This window comes from Dicentrarchus labrax, unplaced genomic scaffold (genome assembly GCF_905237075.1).
Source record: "Dicentrarchus labrax unplaced genomic scaffold, dlabrax2021, whole genome shotgun sequence".
In the NCBI taxonomy this organism is placed as follows: domain Eukaryota; kingdom Metazoa; phylum Chordata; class Actinopteri; family Moronidae; genus Dicentrarchus; species Dicentrarchus labrax.
In genome coordinates this window covers 13738570-13759375 of record NW_026136705.1, presented here as the reverse complement: position 1 = coordinate 13759375, position 20806 = coordinate 13738570, and the positions used below count along the sequence as shown (strand labels likewise).

General features: G+C 38.9%; 1 protein-coding gene across 2 annotated transcripts; it reads right to left on the bottom strand.

Moving 5' to 3' along the window:
* Nucleotides 1-2822: 2822 nt before the first annotated feature.
* zc3h12b (zinc finger CCCH-type containing 12B) lies at nt 2823-19853 on the bottom strand. 2 transcript variants are annotated; one of them, XM_051401374.1, is made up of 6 exons: nt 19682-19853; nt 14546-15338; nt 14300-14439; nt 11803-12037; nt 11383-11489; nt 2823-11290 (listed from the first exon to the last, which is right to left on the bottom strand). In XM_051401374.1, the coding sequence occupies exons 2-6, from the start codon at nt 15178-15180 to the stop codon at nt 9864-9866; spliced, it is 2544 nt and encodes an 847-aa protein (XP_051257334.1). In that variant the 5' UTR covers nt 15181-15338; nt 19682-19853; the 3' UTR covers nt 2823-9863. The 2 variants fall into 2 exon arrangements, with proteins under 2 accessions (XP_051257334.1, XP_051257335.1); XM_051401375.1 differs by lacking the exon at nt 19682-19853 and adding an exon at nt 19121-19671.
* Between the last annotated feature and the right edge of the window lie 953 nt (nt 19854-20806).

The window sequence follows — 20806 nt, the reverse complement described above, 5'->3', positions numbered from 1 at the left end:
TTTAAGTAATTACAGGAGGTATACACAATCATGTTTTAAATAAACTCTGAGGTAACTTCACAATTTCACTTCTGTAAACTTGGGTTGAATGAAAGTTATACCAGAGGTCATGTCAATCAGCGGTTTTGAGTTTCAAAAAGGCCAAAACATCTGCGTCCAAACCGCAAAGAAAAGTGAAATATCAGGGCAAAACGCCTAAAAACTGATGACCATGTGAAGCACAGATTATAACAGCAGTAATAATCTAGTATATTTGAAATGTCTAACTCCCTCTATGTCATATATACAGACTCCAACAGAAAGGATCATAATGTAATGTGGTGGAGACAGTTGTTGTTACCACACACATTCCCAACGGTGCTGTAAGTGACAGAAACATTCAGCTGGGCTAAGATGTGGTGTCCTGGGTGGCACAAGAGCATGGGGTGTTGTTACGAGTTGTTTTCGTAGTCATCAAACCGTTCTGTCCTGGATATCCTGGAGAAATGCTCCTTTAAAGGGAAACCCCGAACACTCAGAATAGCTTTGTGCTTATTGAAATGTACCTTGCGTCAGACGTCCGGCTGCTGGTCGGCCAGACTGCTTTATCATGGGAGACAAGACCCCAGGCCTCTCTGCTTTTGTTGGTGTGCACCAGCTAGAGCACGGTGACTCACCAACCATACTTTCCCCAGCTCTCAGCAAACCAAAATATGTCATTTTTGTACCACTTCACCCACGAGTGTTGTGTGTGTAATAAACGCTCAATGCGTTAAAACTCAGTCATACCATCTGTCTCTGGCTCCTCCGGATGAAATTTCCTCCTCCACCAGATTGAGAATTTGTCGTCAACAGTGTCTGACTGACTCAAATCATTGCACAATCACACATTGCCCTCCACAGCGGCGCCTAGCTGATTATGTCTTAACTTATATTTTTTCAGTTAAATCTGTGTTTTTCTACTTTTGCTTCATGTGTCCAAGTCACAAAGGTATTTTGCTGATGTCTCTTCAATTAAGTTGACTCTGTCTGTCCAGTGTTTTCATGTAATCTTCAGTTAGTGTTCTTGATGTAGGTTTAGTTTTAAACCTTAACTCTGAGTATGCCTTCTAACATATTATTTACATATTTAAATGATGATTTAAAATCAAAATATAAGCAAAAACAAGGGACTGTAATGCTAAATATACACTCGCACAATGTCGAAGTAGAAATGACAACAGCAGCTGATGATTAGAATCCAAAAGTGACTGCATGAAGGAATCCCTGGAGACCGGCTGGTGCTTTAATATTCCCGGAGAGAGCACAGCGCAGAGACGTCACTGCGTTTCTATGTTGACTCATCCCTACACTCCCAGGGCAGAATGACCTCCCACAGTCTTAACTCACTGAATGAGCGGCTCACTGCAGCTGAATCAAAGGCAAGATGGTGCGTAATCCTCCAAAGTCAAGGTTGATGCTGACCTGTGAAAATTGTGCTAAAATCCCTCATCTGGCCAAAGAGAACAGACCTTTTGAGGAAGGTCGAAATATCAAGTCCTCCTTTATTATTATGATTACTGTGTAGATTGCACCACAGTTTATAAAATATAGTTATATAGTTATATTCACGGTACACAGAACTGTACGTGGGGTCAACACAGATGTACCTATTAAGTAATCAATATTAGTGAGTTTGGAAGTGTTATCTCTAGTCACTGTACTTTTATAGACGGATGATTATAGGCAGTTAGGAGTTTCTTTTTGAAGCTGTAGAAACTCTGAAGACTTTAATGTGTTGACATCTAAGATGGTGCTATTGTGTAATCGTGTACAAGTCTCTCCTTATGATACTGCACATGTCAACATGATATATCACTGCAGACCTCGTAGCAAATGTAAAAATGTAAACAGTCAGTTAGGCACAAGCAGCAGTAGCCTCTTTTTTACTTTGATATATTGTATTAGTTAAACAGGCCCTTTTAGTGTCATTCATGTGAAATCATAAAAGTCAGTTTACATGCCTGTGTGTTTGAATGACACATGCCCTGAGCTATTACAACATTTAACCAGCAGATAGTGTGCATGTGCTGTGTAACCTGTTGCACAGCTACAGCTACTGTACATACAGAGGGGTGGAAGGCGTGCATATGCAAGAAACAAAGTAACAACATGGTCTTGCTTGTGTCTAACTATACAAGTTTCAATATACTATATTAAAACATTCAGCCTATAGATGCACAAAAATGACACGCGGTTGTTAAGGGGGCAAAAGGTCATGGCTCTGCTGGGATTAGTAGTACCAAGTTTACCGTTTTGATTAGCTGCTTGCAGAGTACCTTTTAATTCTACATGGTTTTGCCATACCACCACCAAACCTATGAGGCCATTGCACAAGTTGCCAATAAATCAGATATTACTTTCTTTGGCTCAATTGTTCCCAATTTATTTACTTTCCTCTACCAAACAATGAAGACTATTTTCAATGAACAACCATTTCAAGCCATCTATTCTGCTGTTATGGGGAAGGCATGAACTGGATACATCTCGCTTTTTTCTGTTGTGGGTTAATTTACTCAAGATGTGTAATAGTTATTGAATATTTGGTACAGAGAATGCTTGAATCTTAGGAAATGTTACTTACTGCATACGCTGCTGGAGGATGAGAGCTATACATATTGATCAGAAAGCATACTGAGATATTCGGTAAAGGGAAATATTTTCCTACCTTTCTTCACTTTAGACATCACAGTTTATTTTTTATTTTCCCCCACATAAATAACTACAGTAGCCACAGCTTTAAACACTTTGTCATCTTGTCAGGTCTCTTTCCCGTCTCATTAAAAAAAGATAGAACACAAGTGTGAACAGAATTTTGCTTTATTTATGGAGAGAAACACATTTTGTCATTAAGACTTACATTTTGTTTGAGCCCACAGACCCAAATATTCTATTTTTTGTATATTTTGGTCTAAAAAAGCGATGCCTTCCAGTCAATGTGGATTACAATACCGCAGATCATCACAACACAAAAAAAAACTTGCTTTATATTTCCCTTTTTACATTGCAGACTAAACGGTCTGCCTCAAACAGGAGACCTCCACTCCTTCAAAATGTGACCACTGCATTTCTCCATATTAGAAAACACCCAAGTATGTGATTTAAAATGTTTGTGTGATTTAACCTGAGTATTACACTGTGTATATATGTACAGTCATATTCAAATGTGTGTACCTCTTGTCGTGCCAGCAATTCACTTTCTGAATTATATGGTAGTAAAAACTGCAAGACGTCAAGGGGTTCACAATTATTTGACCACAACTGTTAATGTGTCTGAACCAATTATCATAACAGATATGTAATGTGTCAAAAAATCACTTTGGTCTTGATCTTAGCCATCAACAACTGATACCGAACTTAAGGTAATTCTATATTGACAATATCAGTCTTAACATCTTGAAAATAGCACTAGTCTAATTCCCATAGGGTCAGCTACAACCTACAGACTGGTCATTTCAAACAACAGAATGCAAACTGCCCAAAATGATGAAATTACAGTTGGTGAATAATTCAACACACCACAGCTTTGTCAACATACAGGGTTCATCATTAAATCAACTGCCAAACACTCCAAAAAGTCCTGTTTTAAAAGGATCTGTATCTTGAAAGAGGAATTAAACATCAAACACAAATCTGAGTAAAAACTGACACTGAACCATGCCATTCAGTATGCTACTGATACTGCCCTTTTCTGATACTCCCACTGCAATTTCTGTATTATGCTTTAAGTGTCCGTCTAGACACAGATTTGTGTTTGGTGTTAAGTTACTCTTAGTTTACATCAAGTGGAAAATAAATCATTTGTCCCCTGAAATATAGAATTCATTGCATGACAACCCGTGTGTTGAGTCACAAAAAATTATGTTTGACAAAGTCACCCAAGAATAACTTTGGCATGTTTTATTAGGCAAAATATATTTAAAAATATTGAAATTCCCATTAAAATAGCATAAAGCAGACATGTCAATTCAGAGGAAATAGATGCACTTAACCAAGGTGCACAGATTACAACACAGAAATTATTTAGTATTTGAACAACTGAAGAAAGTGTTACTGTTACATTTACAGATCGCCTTCTATATATACACACACACGTGTGACTATTTACAGAGAGGACATGATGCTTACTGCTGTACACAGGGTATCTGTGCACCTTTATGTAGCACGTAAATGTCCCTGTAAGTTAACTACTGTACCCAGTAAGAATTAGTACATACCAATGGGCTACTCCCAGTGACACACAGTGTCACAAACATTATGGCATTGATTTTTTCCCCCTTTATTTAAATAAAACTATTTTCATATTATACATTTCATATTTTGTTACATTCAAGGTATAGATACAATTTGTATCAACAAGCAAAAGTCAATTCTAGACATTTGTGGCTTAGTTGTTTGCGGCACTTTCAAAAGGGAGGGTGGGGACTATGAACCACCATTCTGGCATTTAGTGTAACCTTAGGGCACAGCAGTAAAATACTGGATTGGTACATTGAAAGTATTTTGTAGCGATAGTGAGGGTTTTATTTTTGGCCTGGAAGTAGTCTACTGCTCAGGGAACACAGATTCTTTCTTGTAGTGAACTGAAATATCTCTGATAAAGACAGAAAAATCAATTAAAGACAGCAAAAAGAAGAAACGTATGTCCCTACACAACATTTCTTTCCCACTTTGTTCATGTGGGGAAAATGTCCAGATGGAATTTGTAAAAGCAGAGTCTACCTTTTAGGATTAGGGCAGCTACCATAAATACTATTTCAGCATTATGGACACACAGCCACTGAGCTCTGAATCTGAATATGCTCTAATAGGCTACTTGTTAAGCCCACATGGCCCATGAGTGCATTTTATCTAATTACAGAGAAGTGCTAGCAATGTGGCACTGTGCCAGAAATAGTAACATATAAGCTTGCGAGCAAAATCAGCAGTTAAAATTCAATCATGTGTGCATGTCTTTATGAAACCATAAACTAATTTTGTTTTATGGACAATATAACGAGATCTCTCTCAGTTTAAATTGATTTGTCATTAATTTCATGCACTGTAAATCACAGCCCAATCCCATGTTAAGTTTATATTGTCATAAACTGCTTCAGTTGATATGGATATAACCCCTGATTTACCTATTTATACCCAAAATAACATTTCTAGAATATTTCCCACAATGAATATAAACCAATATAATGAAACCTGTTTACATTTTGGTATATTTGTGTTGTGGCCTACATTACAGTTACTAATTCCTTAACAAACCAAAGTAAATGAACTCTGAGTTCATCAGGGCAATTGACTATTCCAGTGCTCAGGTTAAACAAGGATCTCACTATTATTAAAAACATATTACAAAACCAAATTAGGATATTAATGCCACTAGAGATCTTCATTTGGTCTCTCAATGTTGATGCTCTTAGTTTTAGAGTTTATTTATCGCGGTATAAAGTACTTCAGTCTTTTTGCACTGAGAAGGCAATTTTCTTGTAATCTATGACAATTCAACTATCTCGAGGAAAAAGGATGGCGCGCAAACGTTTAGCCAAATGCCAGAAACAACCTTGACAGCAGCCTTGCAATCTGATTGTTTCACATGAAGAAACATTTAGGCAGTTTGTTTCACCTTCTCATGAACAGACAGCCAGCCTTAAGTGGCCTTGTCTTTTTTCATGAAAAAACAAAGTCAGCAAAGCCCAAAATTCATTTGGGCAAAACACATTCAAATGTTTTTTTCTTTATGTCTGTTCATATACACGGTTGTACCTAAACATTATAAAGAAATATATATTTTTTTGAAGCACCACCAATGAGACAAAGTCAGGTTCACATAGTTAGCCTTCTTAAAGAGGAATACCACTCAGTTTAAAAAATTCTCTTTAAATTTTTCTCTATAATTATGAACCATTTACTAAATCAAAGGACAAATATTCAGGTCTGCGATGTCATCAAAACATAGGCTGCACCATTTAATACAAATGGGAGACCAACTTTCTAACTCAACATCACTTCCCTCTGTTTTTAATTATTCATTAAAACAATAAACTGTCCCCTAATCCATTTTTGTTATTTGACTCTGGAGTCTTAACAAAAATCTGACATTAGACATTAGAATGGAACCTCCTCTCTTTCACATGCATGTGATACTATACTGAGAACTAAATCTGTGACGTTCAGTCATGCAATCCTGTAGTAAACCTAGGAGTATCATACCAGAATCCTGAAAGTAAGTGGCATTTCCCTTTAAATTCACTCAACGCATGATCTTGCCGTTAGGGTTGGCTTTACATGATACAATCTCTCTGCAATTGTAGGCTGAATGTTTCATGTAGCACTTTGTCCTGAGGGCGGGAGTAGAGAAAAGGCAATGGATCATTAAAATCAAGGGAGTGGATCCTCTCGGGAGCATGACTGCGCTTAGCAAAAGTGATGGAAATTTGCCCCATTAGTTAATATTTCTTGTGAATAAGTTTGACGCGATGAGCTCCGGGCCATACCAAACTGTCATGATTAGCATCCCTTAGCATCCATTAGCATCCTTAGGTCCCAGTATGAGTAAAATTAATGAGGTCCAATCAATCAGTGTTTTAACACCAATGTTTGTCTTTGGCTGGATGGAAACTTCGCACCTTAATGGACAACAACATCACTTCATCTGAAAAAAGCTGCATCATGTAAAGCCACCCTATTGGCCCAATTTTCTAGATCTCAAGGTGCATAACAAGGATATACAGAAAAAGTACAAAGTTTTGCAATGCCATCTCCACGTGTCAACTGTACATAACTAACTTTAAGGTACTACATGTTACATGTAGGATTTTCACAAAATATATCATTACTAGCAGTATTAGAGTAGACTCTTGCCAGTAACCACTGGTTTTTGGCAGGGCAAGACTGAAAATTAGAAAATTGAAAGCATCCTGAGAGCAATGTGCTGCAAGGCACAGCCAAACACTTCCATGATCCTTGGAGACTGGCTGCATGTATTCGTACTGTACATCTGTATTTGAGCAATTCAGCCTCCCATAAAAAGCCATACAGAAAATTTTCTCTTCAACATGCTTTCTAACATTCACTTCATTTTTTTTTTTTATCATTGAAACCTCATACTCTACAAGATATCACAAAACAAATTCAATATTTAACTCACTCCCAGGCCTAACTGTTACAGCCAGATTCTTATCATTTTATCTGACAAATGTAACATCAAGTAAATGTTCAGTCTGTTGCAGAATTCCTTGTGCAAACATTTAAACTGTGACGGTAAATGCCATCTCTATTTGCACCTTCAATAGTACATTTCTACAACTTTTCCCTACATAAGTCACATCACAGCCCGGTGAAATCAATTCTCAAAGTTTGACTACGTTTACATGCACAAAAGAGACCAGGTAAGTGTTAGAAATGAGGTTAAGGCATGAAATTGGACAACTCATTTAGATGCACTGCAATAGTCTGACTTAAAACCACTTTGACTTTACACAGTTAGTCAGACGGCAGATTTCCTTCCTCCACATTTTTATAAAGATTTGCCATATTTTAAGTATTCTAATATGTTAATGAAGAAACTTGTTAAGCACATTCGGAAAAATGATTTACTGTTCAAGCCTATCTAATAAACTAAACCATTTACCTTTATAATAAGGAAATCAATCGTTTTGTTCAGCATAGACTGGACTTTGGATGTTATTACTCTAGAGGTAACGATGTATGGGGATAAGTAACAATAACGCCTTTAATGCTGCTAGATTACTGCCACTGTGATACCTTCCCTGTCCTGGGTCACTGTCTCACACACTAGCACACCCCTAAGAAAGTTTATAAATGGCCAAATTCAATCAGAAATCTAACTGGGTAACCCAAGTTTCTCTTAATGCCTTAAACTGATAAAAGGAAACTAGGTTTCTCATTTCTGCATCAGGAATCAATATTTAAGTGCATGTAAAAGTAGTCTTTGAAACAAAATGAACATGTTCCTGAAAACAAACTGCTCCGCTGACAACTTGAAGGAGTCCATTAGAGCTACTGTTTGAAACAAAGATACTTTGAATATTTTCACATTGAAAAGAATCAGCACAACAAATTTGACAAATATATAAATAGGAAAATCCTGGACATAGCATCCAATAAAATCAGAAAGGGAACTATACAGTACACCATAGGAAATTATCCAAACACAGATGTTAGTTTATACTATAATCCAATTCTGTGAACCAAAATGTAAAGTTATGCAGAATACTGACACTATATAAAGTCTATCTTTTTTTGGCATTATTTAGCAGCTTATAAATGACTTTGAAATAATGGCTTTTGTGTGATTATATGTACATAGATATGTGCACATGTATGCCAGTCAAATCTCTTTTTTGGCTTGCTTTGTGCACTGTCAAATTCTACCAAAATAGTAGCTTTGTTAAGTGAGGCTGAGAAAATATATCTCTTTAGATACTGAGATAGTGCTTTACATTTGAAAAGAGGAGGCTTCAATGACTAAGACTCTCATTGAAACCAATCAGACAATGACTAAAGCGTGAGGTCATTCAGATATAAGGCCATTAAATGTCATAGTTCATGCTGTGAGGTATGTACCTACCTCCCTCTTACTTATCTTCAAAGTAAATGCACTAAAAAGTCACAAGAATTATTTACAGCAGAGGCAGACCTAAGCAAGGCTATTTATAGTTCCACTGCACCAGAAACACTTGAGATGCCTTCCATAACACATTCACAGGGCCTGAACAAGAACTCATAAAAGCTACACGCTGTACAAATGTTGACGTATTTTTATGTCAGATTTAATAAGGTATATGTGGAGAGGTTGTGCAGTTATTACTTCCTATCTCGCCTGCGTTGCCATGTAGCTAACCTGTTTATTGATCCACTTAGTTCACACTGACTGAAGTTTCAGTGTTAGAGCTAGCTATGTTAGTTTGGCTTAAATTATGATGGTTATCCAGCTGCCCATCATAGCCATGAAACCACAAAGTATTCAACATTAAATAAAAAGAAAAAAGACACCATGAAATAAACATGAATAAAATGTGTAAAATATATAAATTACAAATTAAGTCTAATTGGGAAAAATTTAATTATGAAATACATTTTTAAATTAAGGCATTTTTTGGGAGAGGGGGAGTTAATTATGAAATAAAAATAAACTGCTGTAAGATTAAAAAAAATAACATTTCATAATAGTGAGTTGAGTTTTAAATATTTCTTAAAGTAGTTCACAAATTATTGTTTCAGTTATACATTTTACACAATTTATTCCTGTGATTATTTATTTCATTTAATTACTTGATAATTATTTCTTATTTTATTTATTTAAGACTGAACACTTTGGGGCTCCATTCACAATATTCATACATCATGTAATCAGTTAAATCAACAGGAATCTATTCAGAAGAAGGGACATTCAACAGTCCTGCCAAATGTTATCAGACTATTCTATATATGTATTTTCTAGACTGAATTATGTTGAACGATGGTTCAGTTAATCATGGATAAGATACAAAGCTCCTGCTCAGGTAGTATGAATGTGTTATGAACCAGATTTCTAATAAGGTGTTACCTCATATCAACTGCACCACACGTTATATAAAAACATAGCTTTCATATGTGAAACATCTTACAATTTGAGATAAACTTATTAGACAAACTTTCTCTATGCTGATTACTTCTGTCATCTTCTAAAATCCGATATCCAGATTTCACATCCGAGACATAAAAACAAAACAAAAAAACTCCTGAGGGCAGGTGTTGCACATACAGCAACATTTAACAAGTGCCTATCCTTGCAATCAAGATCTGTGTTTCTCTTATCACATAATTTTTGAATGTTTAATAAGATTAACTGCTCAATGGCATGACCTCAGTTTTGCAACAATGACAGCGGCGAGTTGTTGTGGATCTGTCAAATGAGGGTTCTTCTCCATTACTGAGTGGACTACGTAGGCAGGAAAGATGTTACAAAGGTTCCGATATGTTTGATACTGGTGGTCTGGGATGACATACCGCTCTTGATGTTCAACTGCAGATGGCATCTCCCATGGAGAGTTCCAGATTTGTTCCATCTTGTCTGGCATGCTGCGGACCATCACCCGCTCGCAACACGGCATCAGGCTGTTATTTAATGGATACGAATGATATCCATAGGACTCATTACCACAAGGCAGAGGGTCCCAGCTTGCATGCTGCTCACGGCACAGTGGAGGTCGCCTCTGTCTCATTGGGTTGCTATCATATAGCCTTGAATCTGATATGCTGTCCATACGAGTCATACCAAGAGACCGTGTGGGCTGTGAGGACAAAGGTGGGAGGACATTCTGAGTTAGGGGATAGTCTCCAGGACAGCTGGACCTGGCTCCCACTGCAACATGCTGGATATGCGGTGCTAGATGAGATCCAGACTGCTTACGGGGGCCCTGCTTGGGTTCCTCAGGTCCGTAACTCTGTACCCTAGTCAGTGCTTCATGACGAAACCCATGGGAGAAAGTCTGCATCCTACTTTGTGCAGGAGACTGCTGTTGCCCCTTCATGCTCTCCTCTAAGCTACTGTCCACAGAGCTTGGGTACAGGTCCCCATAAGAGGAGAACGAGTCACTGTTTGAATGGCTGAGGCAGGATTCAGGGCAGTGGCTGGGATTTCTCTGATACACACCATGCTCGTGCTCCATGCTACAGAAACTGTCGACATTATGCATGCTGCTCATGCTCATATTTGAAAAATCACTGTGCAGTGAATAATATCCATGGTCGCTAACTGAGTCATACTTTGGGAACTGTTCACTGTATGTAACAGAGGCGCCATGACTATTGGTTACTAAAATAGGAGGGTACTGTACACTAGACATGTGCTCCAGGGAACTGTGTGCGAACTGCAAAGAACCTGGCACCGGGCTGCTGGCTGATCGTGTGTTCAAGGCCCCAGCTGCGTGGCTCTTGGCAGGCTGCATGGTGGGCACACTGAGAGCAGACACAAGGGAAGGCACTGAATTTGTCTCAGACTTCCTAATAACGGACAGTGCCTCTGGCGGTTCACAGGCCACTGAGCGAATACTGGGGTCAGATTGACGTTTGGGGGCCACACGTTTGACCTCAGAGTTGCTGTCCCCCTTTACAGTTACTGGACCAGTACCACATTTGGCTAACGCCCCTTCACTCATCGTCTTCACCGCAGACAACTTGGCAAAGGCCCGTAGTTCATCAGCCACTGACCGCTGTGGCTGGTTGACACGCTCTGGATGATAGTACTTGCACTTGTGTCCATATGTGCACTTTTTTCCTTGTTTAAAGAAAGAATAGATTAAGAAAATTAAACCGTGAACTTAGGCTGACAGAAATTCAACATTATCCAGATATTTCTGGGGAACTTACCATAGGGGCAAGGTTGTTTTTTGTGCTCTGGAACAACAGGACGCTTGCGGAGGAAGTTTTCTAAGCTTGGACCATGTCTTCCCAGTGGATCATCAGGCGGCATAAACCTAAAATATTTCATTATTAAAAAGGTCAGCTTTATTATTTCCAGCATAAAGAGTCCTTGGCACAAAACAGAATTAATAACTGGTCTCCCCCGATTTTCTAATTAGCAATGGTCAGCATACAATGACTAAACAGATAAGTCTTAAAATGTTTTTAATAAATAACCATATCTACTTCTAACCAAGTTTGATATAAAAAAAATAGTTTGTATGGTATTGGGGGAGATATTTTATTTTTAAACAATGTCTATTCCTAGTCCTAGAGTACATTATTACATCATTTGGCTGCCACAAGAATGCATTTTCAGTTTCTTACTTGTCATTGACAAATGAGTACATTAGTAGACGCTCTTCTATGAACTTCTTCCACTCTGGCTTCTCATTTTGCAAGTCCCTGTAGTTGTCATTTGACACAATAATTCCCTCAGAATCATAAGCCAGCTTCACTATGAAGCGATCATCATAGCACACCACTCTCCTGCCTTGAACTCTCCGAGATGGGGTGAAAACCAGGATCTTTTCTTTTTCCAGCTTGCGTAATATTTCTTGATCTGTAAGAGACGTTTCAAGTAGGTTTTAATGCTGACAAATGTTTCATTAAGCGCAAATTCCATTAAAACAACAGAACCAATATTACAATGTATTTTGTAAGGCTGCCCCCGACTCAAAATTTTTTTAGGGATGCACCGATCCACATTTTTTTTACTTCCGATCTGAACCCGATACCTGAATTTGGATATCGGCTGATACCAATACTATTCCGATACCAAAGCTCTGTTTGCTTAAATATTAGTATTACCATTATTGTTGATTTTATATGAGGCTGAAATTAACTCCTCTCAACAGGCAAGTATGATATGTACGTATGTATGCATGTATGTCCCAAAAGGCAACTTGAGGTAAGTATAAGGTCAGAAAAGGAAGTCAGAAAAACAGGAAATCCTGTTAACAGGAAAAAATCCTGAATCCTGATATAATCCTCTCTGAATCACGACTTTGCAAACATTGCATTTTTTGCTTGGTCTGCGGTGTTTCCAGTGTAAAGTATTTCCACACAGCGGACATGTTGGCTAGCCACAATGCTGCTCAATGCTATCCTGCTAGCTGGCTGCAAACTGCGGAATGAATTTCCTGAGCGGGGGCGTGTCTCATAACTCTGTGTCTCATTGAGCCGCGCCTCCGTTCAGGAAATCCTTTCCACAGTTTGCGGCCAGCTAGCAGACTGGCCGGCAGGAATCACTTGTGGAGTCATTTCAGCAGACAACGTTAACGCAGACATGGCTCATGGATATCGGATATCTCTGCAGGCTGGATCGGGAAATTCGGATCCGTGAATTACGCTGGTATCGGTCCCGATACCGATACTGGATCGGATCGGCCCAACGTCCCTAGATTTTTTGGCAGTCATTTTAATAGTCGTAAGATAAAGTCAATAGTCGACCAGTCGTCATGTTTATGATATTAACTGAATCATTTAAATATATATAATTTAACAGCTCCCTGTTAACAGCTTACAAATTAACTCGAAATGTAGTCCCAGTGAAATACTATGATTCTAGGTACCAATTCAATACCACTGTAAAAAAGTTATTTTTGCCCCCAATCCCCATTTAATATTGAGTATCTTCTGAGCCCTGATCCAATACCGGTTTTTTCCTTAATAATAAAGTATTGTATTAAGAAATAAATCCCTGCAATCAAGCTGTTCATTAATGTTTATTTATTATGGCATGCCGTTCAGGAAATTAATCTTTGAATATATGGAATAAATGCTTGAATATATTGAATGAAACTTTAAATATATATATATGTGTGTGTGTCATGCTTCACTCATGTACACAAATACCATATTACTCTTCTTATATGTAAATTGACTGTTGACTGATATTGGGGCTCCAGACTAACTTTTTGCATTGGTTGCACTGGTGCGCCTTATTAGGTGCACCAGCACAAAATGTAGGTGCACCCAAATTTTTCATTGCGTTGCCTTTAATAAGGTCACCTTTTTATCGCTCTCCATAACTTTCATATAATGTGAATTTTAAAACAATTATTTTTTATTTTTAAACAAGAATAAGGTATAGAGAAATGCTTGTCTTTATTTGAAGCACAAGTATATATAAAAAGAAAAATAAAGTGCTTCACTGAGCTGAAATTTCAGACTAGATTTCAAACTAAAACACTAAGCAAAATAAAACATTTCCAAATAAAAGTTTGATACGAAACGTTGTTGACCCGTTCACGAATGCACTATTTCCGGCCATATTCTGACCGCACTCCTGACAGTACACGCAGTGCATTGCGTTACGTCCTTTGTTGTACCTCAGCCAGGGAAATTGTTTCAGCCAGTCCTGAAGGAATATATTTTGACCTTTTTAATTTGGGTCTCGGAGCCGGGCTCTATCCCAGACTCGGTTGTCCCCTCCTCTGGTTCCGAGTCTGATGCTGTCGCCGAAGGACCGGGGCTCAGCAATTTTTAAACACACACAATTTAGCGCAGTGAACAGGACCACAGCCAATCAGAGGCAAGGACCCGCCCGAGCTCTGTCTCTTATTGTTTTAGAACATGATATGATCCTACCATGAGTGTGTGAGTTCGGTCACAGGAGAACACAGAGAGATCATGCGCTTGCGAAATAAATTTATGTTTTCACCCAGGCAGCGTCAGGTGACCTAGAAAAATTATTAGTCGCACTCTTAAAAATTTTGGTCGCACTCTGGAGCCCTGGACATTGATACATATTTCACCAACTAAACATACCAACTACTAGGATTAACGTCAAATAACAACTGCTTAAAAACTGCTTTCCTACCTGTGATGAGGGCATCAGGCCTCGACTGTTCCTTTCTCCAGGCAGGGACAAACACAGTGATGTCTTTGTGTCCTTTCTCCAAGAACCATTCAACAGCAAGTTGGATACCACGGCAAGAGAATACCTCTTTGTTTCCATGACTGAAAACAAAACAGTATGGTATCAGGTCTACTCAAGCCTCACAAAGTGCATTCACAATAAAGCAATGATCAATTAAATAAGAGCATGTGTTTCTAAGGGTTTTACCTCATTGCCACATTTGAGCCATCAATGACGATGGGCCTGAGGTTATCAAAGGTATCCACAGAGTCATCTTCCACTGACACCTCCGGACTAACAGTCTCTTTAACACAGGGGGATCGTGATATTGATGTTATGGCCGTACTGCTGCAAGGTTGAATTTCAGGCTCTACTTTGTTTCCAAGCCTTACTAACTCAGCAAGAATGTCATTAATAAGTGCAGCAGCTCCCAACTTGTTGAGCACCGTCTCCACCTGCTCTCCTGAATAGCCCAACTTCAAAGCAAAATCCATCTTGGTCTGGTACTCCCTGTCACTGGCAGACTTGATCCCTGTTCCCACACTAGTCTCATCCTCACGAAAGTCTTGCACAGTGCTGCTCTGGGAAAAACTGGGCCGGTCAAGACATGGAGAGCGACAGAGTTGTCGGTGGGGTTTTGTGACAGCCAAGGGCTCCTTCTTCTTACACCTGCTGTTGTTCACCTGAACCCTCTGGCACTGCTGCTCTTCTGATTCGCTTTCTGAGCTGCTTCCATCCTCAGAATCGTCAGTGGCATGCTGGGCCTCGCTTGAGTCAATGTTCTCCTCCCTCCATGGGCGTTTTTCCATTTTGAGCTTCTCCACCGTTGACCATACTGTCATCACGTTTGTCTTGACACGTCAGATTTCCACCCCATGCTTCCTCACCTCCACCGCAACCAGGGAATCATACTCAATGGTGGACTTTAGCGCTACAGGCTCTTTGTGTAGAGCCAAAGTAACACAATCTCCCCTCCTAGGCTGAATCAAATGATTAATTCCTGAATGAGAGCAAAAACAAAATGGGAAGTTGCAATTAGTTAAATGTGTTTAACTTTACTAAACCTTAAAACAATTTTGAAAGAAATAATTTGCTTCTATTCCCATACATAGACTTTATTTTGCTGAGTCACCAAAAACGTTTGTTTTTAATATCCATATTTCTTACATTCAAAAGCATGCTTTGAAAAGCTGTTGAAAGTGTAGCAAAAAGGAAGAGTCTAGTAGAATGAAACATTATACTGCAGCAATTTGTTAGCTTGTGAATTCATCTTTAATGCACTTTAGAGTAACATCCACATTAAATTTAGTGTAAATTTAGGCAGCTTAATGTAGACACAGTCTTTGGGGTCTTTAACTCCCTCTACCACAATTGTGGTAGACCAATACATTTTCCACCTGTGGGAAACACTGTTATCTGGGGCAAGCAACAAAATCAATAAGACAAATGGAGCATATTAGTCACCTACCCAAATAAACAAGTTCTCCAAAAACCACAGCAGCACGGAAAAAGGACTGATCTGAATATGGGCGTACGTTCCCACAGTCTGACTGTGTTTTGGTGTTTGTGGTACACACCAAACTAATCCAAGTCTCGTATTTTGTTTCATTTGTATGAACCTGGTTGGTTACAGTCTGCAATGTCTGCAGGCTATACTTTCTGTCTGACTGTCACTTCTGTTCCGAAAGAAATGTTTGTCACACCTACAAATTCTTGATTTGTACAAATTTACAACCAATGACGTATTTAAAGCTGCAAGTTGCCAGTCAAACTATAGCAAAGCATTTACAGTAGTGTTGAGTTTGTAAACTTGTTTGCCCCAGTGGTTGTTGGTATGCAGTGAGCTGCCAACAAATCTGAACAATATTGGGAATATATATACTAATCATAGGTAGGTGGTAATCACATCAGCATGTGAATATTACATAAGTTCACGCTCGCACTTTTTCACAATAAACAAATATATACACACAAAAAACAAACTGTGTCATGTGATCTTCTCCTGCTTGTAGGTGCAATATGGAAAAATATAGATATAACAGAGAACAAAGCCCCCACCCTGGCTCTCCGGCAAACTAGTTTTATAATAAAAATATTATTAAAATAAGTTTAAAATAAACCCCAGTCCCCCTGCACACAATGTGTGAACGTACAGCAGAGCAACCCTTGCGCATACGAGCACAAAACCCTCACTGGTCTCACAAGCAACATTTGAGCCAGACACACATGCAGTGAGTGCATGAGTTAACATAACCTGAGACAAAGTGTGGGCTGAGCAGTGCATCCCTGCGCCTCCAGCCCTCTGACAGACTATATGAATTGAACGGAATTCCTTAGGGAACCAATCTGTTTTATGCTAAAGCAGAGTAGGACTTCAGGGTAGCCTGCAGTATTTAAACAACATGCACAGCTCCAGGTGTATATTTTTTACATATGGATATTGGTAATTAAATAATCTTAATAACAAGTGCAATAATGAACAGAAACACTAGACTACACTTTCCCCCAGTCTTGCAGAGAGTAGAATACAGCAAGCTTCAAGCTTCAAGAGGCGCAGCCCATGATGTGCGTTGCTTAGCAACACAGCCTTGTCATCAGCTAACTCCTTTTTACCAGTCACGACTAACACAAACACAGCTCATCATCTCTCTTCAGGCAGTCAGTAAATGCAGAACACTTACAGCTACACTACAACTCTACACTAAAACTCTTGAGGCAGCAGATTTGGCAAAAAACAAAAAATGACATTATTTAGACCTCTATTAGTGCTGACCATTGAAAAAGATCAATCTGGATATAAATCTTATGTGTTGGTATAAAACAAATAATGACCAATGTAACTGACCGAGATCTCTACTTTCAACATTGATTCGTTTAATGAAATAGCTAATACTATTACAGGCAACACCCTGAACAGGCAATGTAAAATACTGCTTTTCATGGGAGACCCTGAAGGTGGATAGTTATTTTGAGGGTCAATCTATGGCCACAAAGGCGTACCTTTTATTGTCAGTGTTCACTACTACAACTTGTATGACAACAGAGATGGGGAACAGAGAACACACTATGATTTTAACATTTAAAACAAATTGCTGAAAGAGGAGGAATGCTGAGGCACTGTTGTGGAACTCAAACAGTAAACTCACACAGCCCACTACCATTTAAGACATTTTATGACCACATCAGTACATGTTTAAGGGAGCAGAGCTCTTCCAAAGCTTTCCCTTCCACCTCCAGATTCACAGGCTTAGACTCGGCAAGGCCTCCAGACTGTCTCTGCACATGCACAGGCTCGTGTAGTTCTGTTTCATAGCAACAAGTGAAGCAGGGCCCTGAAGCCATCTTTTACATTGCTGACCCGACATAGTATCCAGTATGCATCAGGGAGAAACTGCACTATGGTTAATGTTGGTTGCGTGTACCACTTGGCTAGTGAGATATCTTGACATTAAGACAGATTTGGAGTTCAGTGCAGCCACCACTTTATAAACATTTCATGAGACAGACCAATGAGAGAATGTAACACACAGAGTAAAGTCATTATTACTAAAGGTTAAATGTTCCTTTTACTGTTTTGCAATCTGATAACTTATAAACTACAAAGCTAAAGTTACTGCCATAACAGCATGTGAAGATTATCTGGGCCTAGAAAGCTGAAAAGTAAACAGTCATTCGGGACATAGAACCAAGAAAAACAATATGGTCTTATTTACTTATTTGCATTGATCAGATGATGGCACTACAATGGGACTGAATGCTGGCTGATAATCATTACACTATGTTATTGGAGGACTTGTTCACTGGTTATTTCTATATCAACAGACAATAACAGACACCAAAATCCTCCATATGACCCTGGCAGATCCAGTGTGTCAAGCTAACACTTTCCTCTTAAGGATACGTTTTGTGTGTGCTTGGTTCTTCATCTGCATAGGGACAGCAGTCACTCATCATTATCACTTGCTACAGAAACATAATGCAACACTCAAGTCAAGCAGGAATAAAGGCATCACTTGTCTTTTCAGTCTTTTTTTTTTTAAATTACAAATGTGTCCACATGTCAGTTAAGAGTACTGAAATGTTAGAGCACATCAGGATCATTGCTTTGCACCACAAATGCAGAAAATGAAGTGGTACCTATTCTATATACCCTTAACCTCTGTATGAATTAATGAATGTGAGCAATCATGAATATGACCATGGCCCCACTTCCCCATCTTTAATGTGTATTGTGTGTCATAAAAATTGAATTAAGTTCTAACCAGCTTTGCTCTAATAATGTGAGATTCTACTTAACCAATTTGCAGTCTCATTAATCTGTCTTCTTCTCGTTCATTTGGCTGGTGATTTCTAAGTAGAATTTAAACATTTAGCATACTTATCCAATTAATTATGTGTTTAAACACGCTGCAGACTAGAATTATTTTAAAGTAAAAACGGTCACTTTAGAGGGGGTCATATTAGTCGTAGGCAAAAAGAAAAGTGGGGACTGAACTGTATTCTCACATTAAGCCAGTTTTGCGTCTACTTAACAACCAACAACATGAATGTAAAACCAGATTCAAACACTGCATTGATCCCAGTGGCAGTAACCACACAGGCAACCTGCTGAACTGCTGAATTAACTTAACTATGTTATTGCATTCATCAGCTGAGTAGCTGACACGTCAATACAAAAAAAAAAAAAAAAAACTGAAGTGCTTGATATCATTAGCAACAGCATCATGAGCTGAGAGGGATGAAGGTTAAACAATATGACACTTAAAGAGATCTCATACTTACAATACACTTTATCGGATAACGTTGTAACATCACTACTGCACACGACGTCCCCTTTATGATTGAATCTGGTTAGAGATAACTGGTTTGACATCCTTAGGCCCCGAGTTACGGTTAGCACACGCTAGCAAGCTGGTCTAACGGTCTCCAGTTGGACAGTCAACAGTGTAGCTACAGAAACTAACCGGCCTGCTTCGGTTAGAGAGCGGTTAGTTAGCCGTTACTGCAAGCTAACGCTAGCTCCCAAGCTTGTCAGGCAACCCCGTTAACTTAACGTTAGATAACGGCAGCAGAGCTAGGTAGTTAGCCAACATACAGTAACAACAGCTAACTCAGTGGCTCGACAGGCTAACTTAAACGTCGGGTTGCTAACATCAGTTAGCTTTAGCTGCTGAGCGTGTGCTAATATTTTATTGCCGGAATACTACATTAACTTGAAATAAAGTTGCCAATCATTTAATATTTCAGACGAAGGTGAAACCAGAGCAACACAATACGATTCTCTACATAATCTGAAAGTCTATTAGCACTGCCATCGTGGACTTGAAACGGTGCTCATCTCACCTTATTGCTGTCATCCTCCTCGCCTGTAACAGTTATGTTTTGCTGCCATTGGCGCTGTCGCAGTTTGGTCGGGGTTGCCAGATAACGCGAGGGAAACAAGTAACCTAAGCGGCGAAAAGACACCGGGGTCAGAACACCGGTATAAACGTGCTGCCCGCCACTTAACCAGACGTTTCATCAATCCAAGGCTTTTAAGGTGCTTTCTTTATGGCTTGTAACGATACTTTAGGGACTGTCATTATCCCTTTGCTTGTAGGATGCTGCTTTCTGAAATTAAGGGTTATTCCCAGAACACGGAGTCTTGCAAACGAGCAAGGTCCCTACTGGAATACTTAACATTTTAATAACTTTATGAACTCAAATGGATGCACATTTTAATAAACCATTCACTGACTTCTTTTATTTGAGCTAACTCCGTTCTCATTTCACAGTGCTCCAAACTTTAAAGAGTAATTCTCATTCAGTTTGAATTCAGAAGCCTGATTTAACATACCATACTAGTTTTGCTTTTTAAAATAAATTATGTATAGCGTGTACATGGCATGCATCTACAACACAGGTGTCAGTTATATCTAGATTGTGTGCTGTTATGGGGCAGCACAGCAGTTTTGAGTCTATTACCAGAAGACCAGGAGTACCCAAACTTTTTCTCTTGGAGGACCAAAACTGAAACTTAATGGGGGCCAAAAGCAAACACCTATTGTATTGTATTGTATTGTATTGTTAAGAATTGGTACTAAGATCCCAAATTCCCTTAATTGACTGCCTTCCTGTGCAAAGTATCTGCTTGCTATACTCAGGTTATGAAAAATAATTAGGAATCCAACATATTTAAAGAGCATTTACCACATAATAACTGTAACAGCAATTTTATATTACATTTTTTCACTTATTTTAGGAATTGTTTTTGCTATAAACATTTGGCGGGCCAAAACAAACCATAAGGTGGGCCAACTTTGGCCTGCAGGTCCCACTTTGGTCATCCCTGAGCAAAACAGTACTGCATCTGAATCAGGCTGGGGGCTGTCAGGTACACGTTCTCTGAAGGCGTTCAGGTGAGCTCTAATCTGCTCATCAGTGTCAGCGCACTACAGACTATTAATCTACCAACATTTCCCTGCTTTA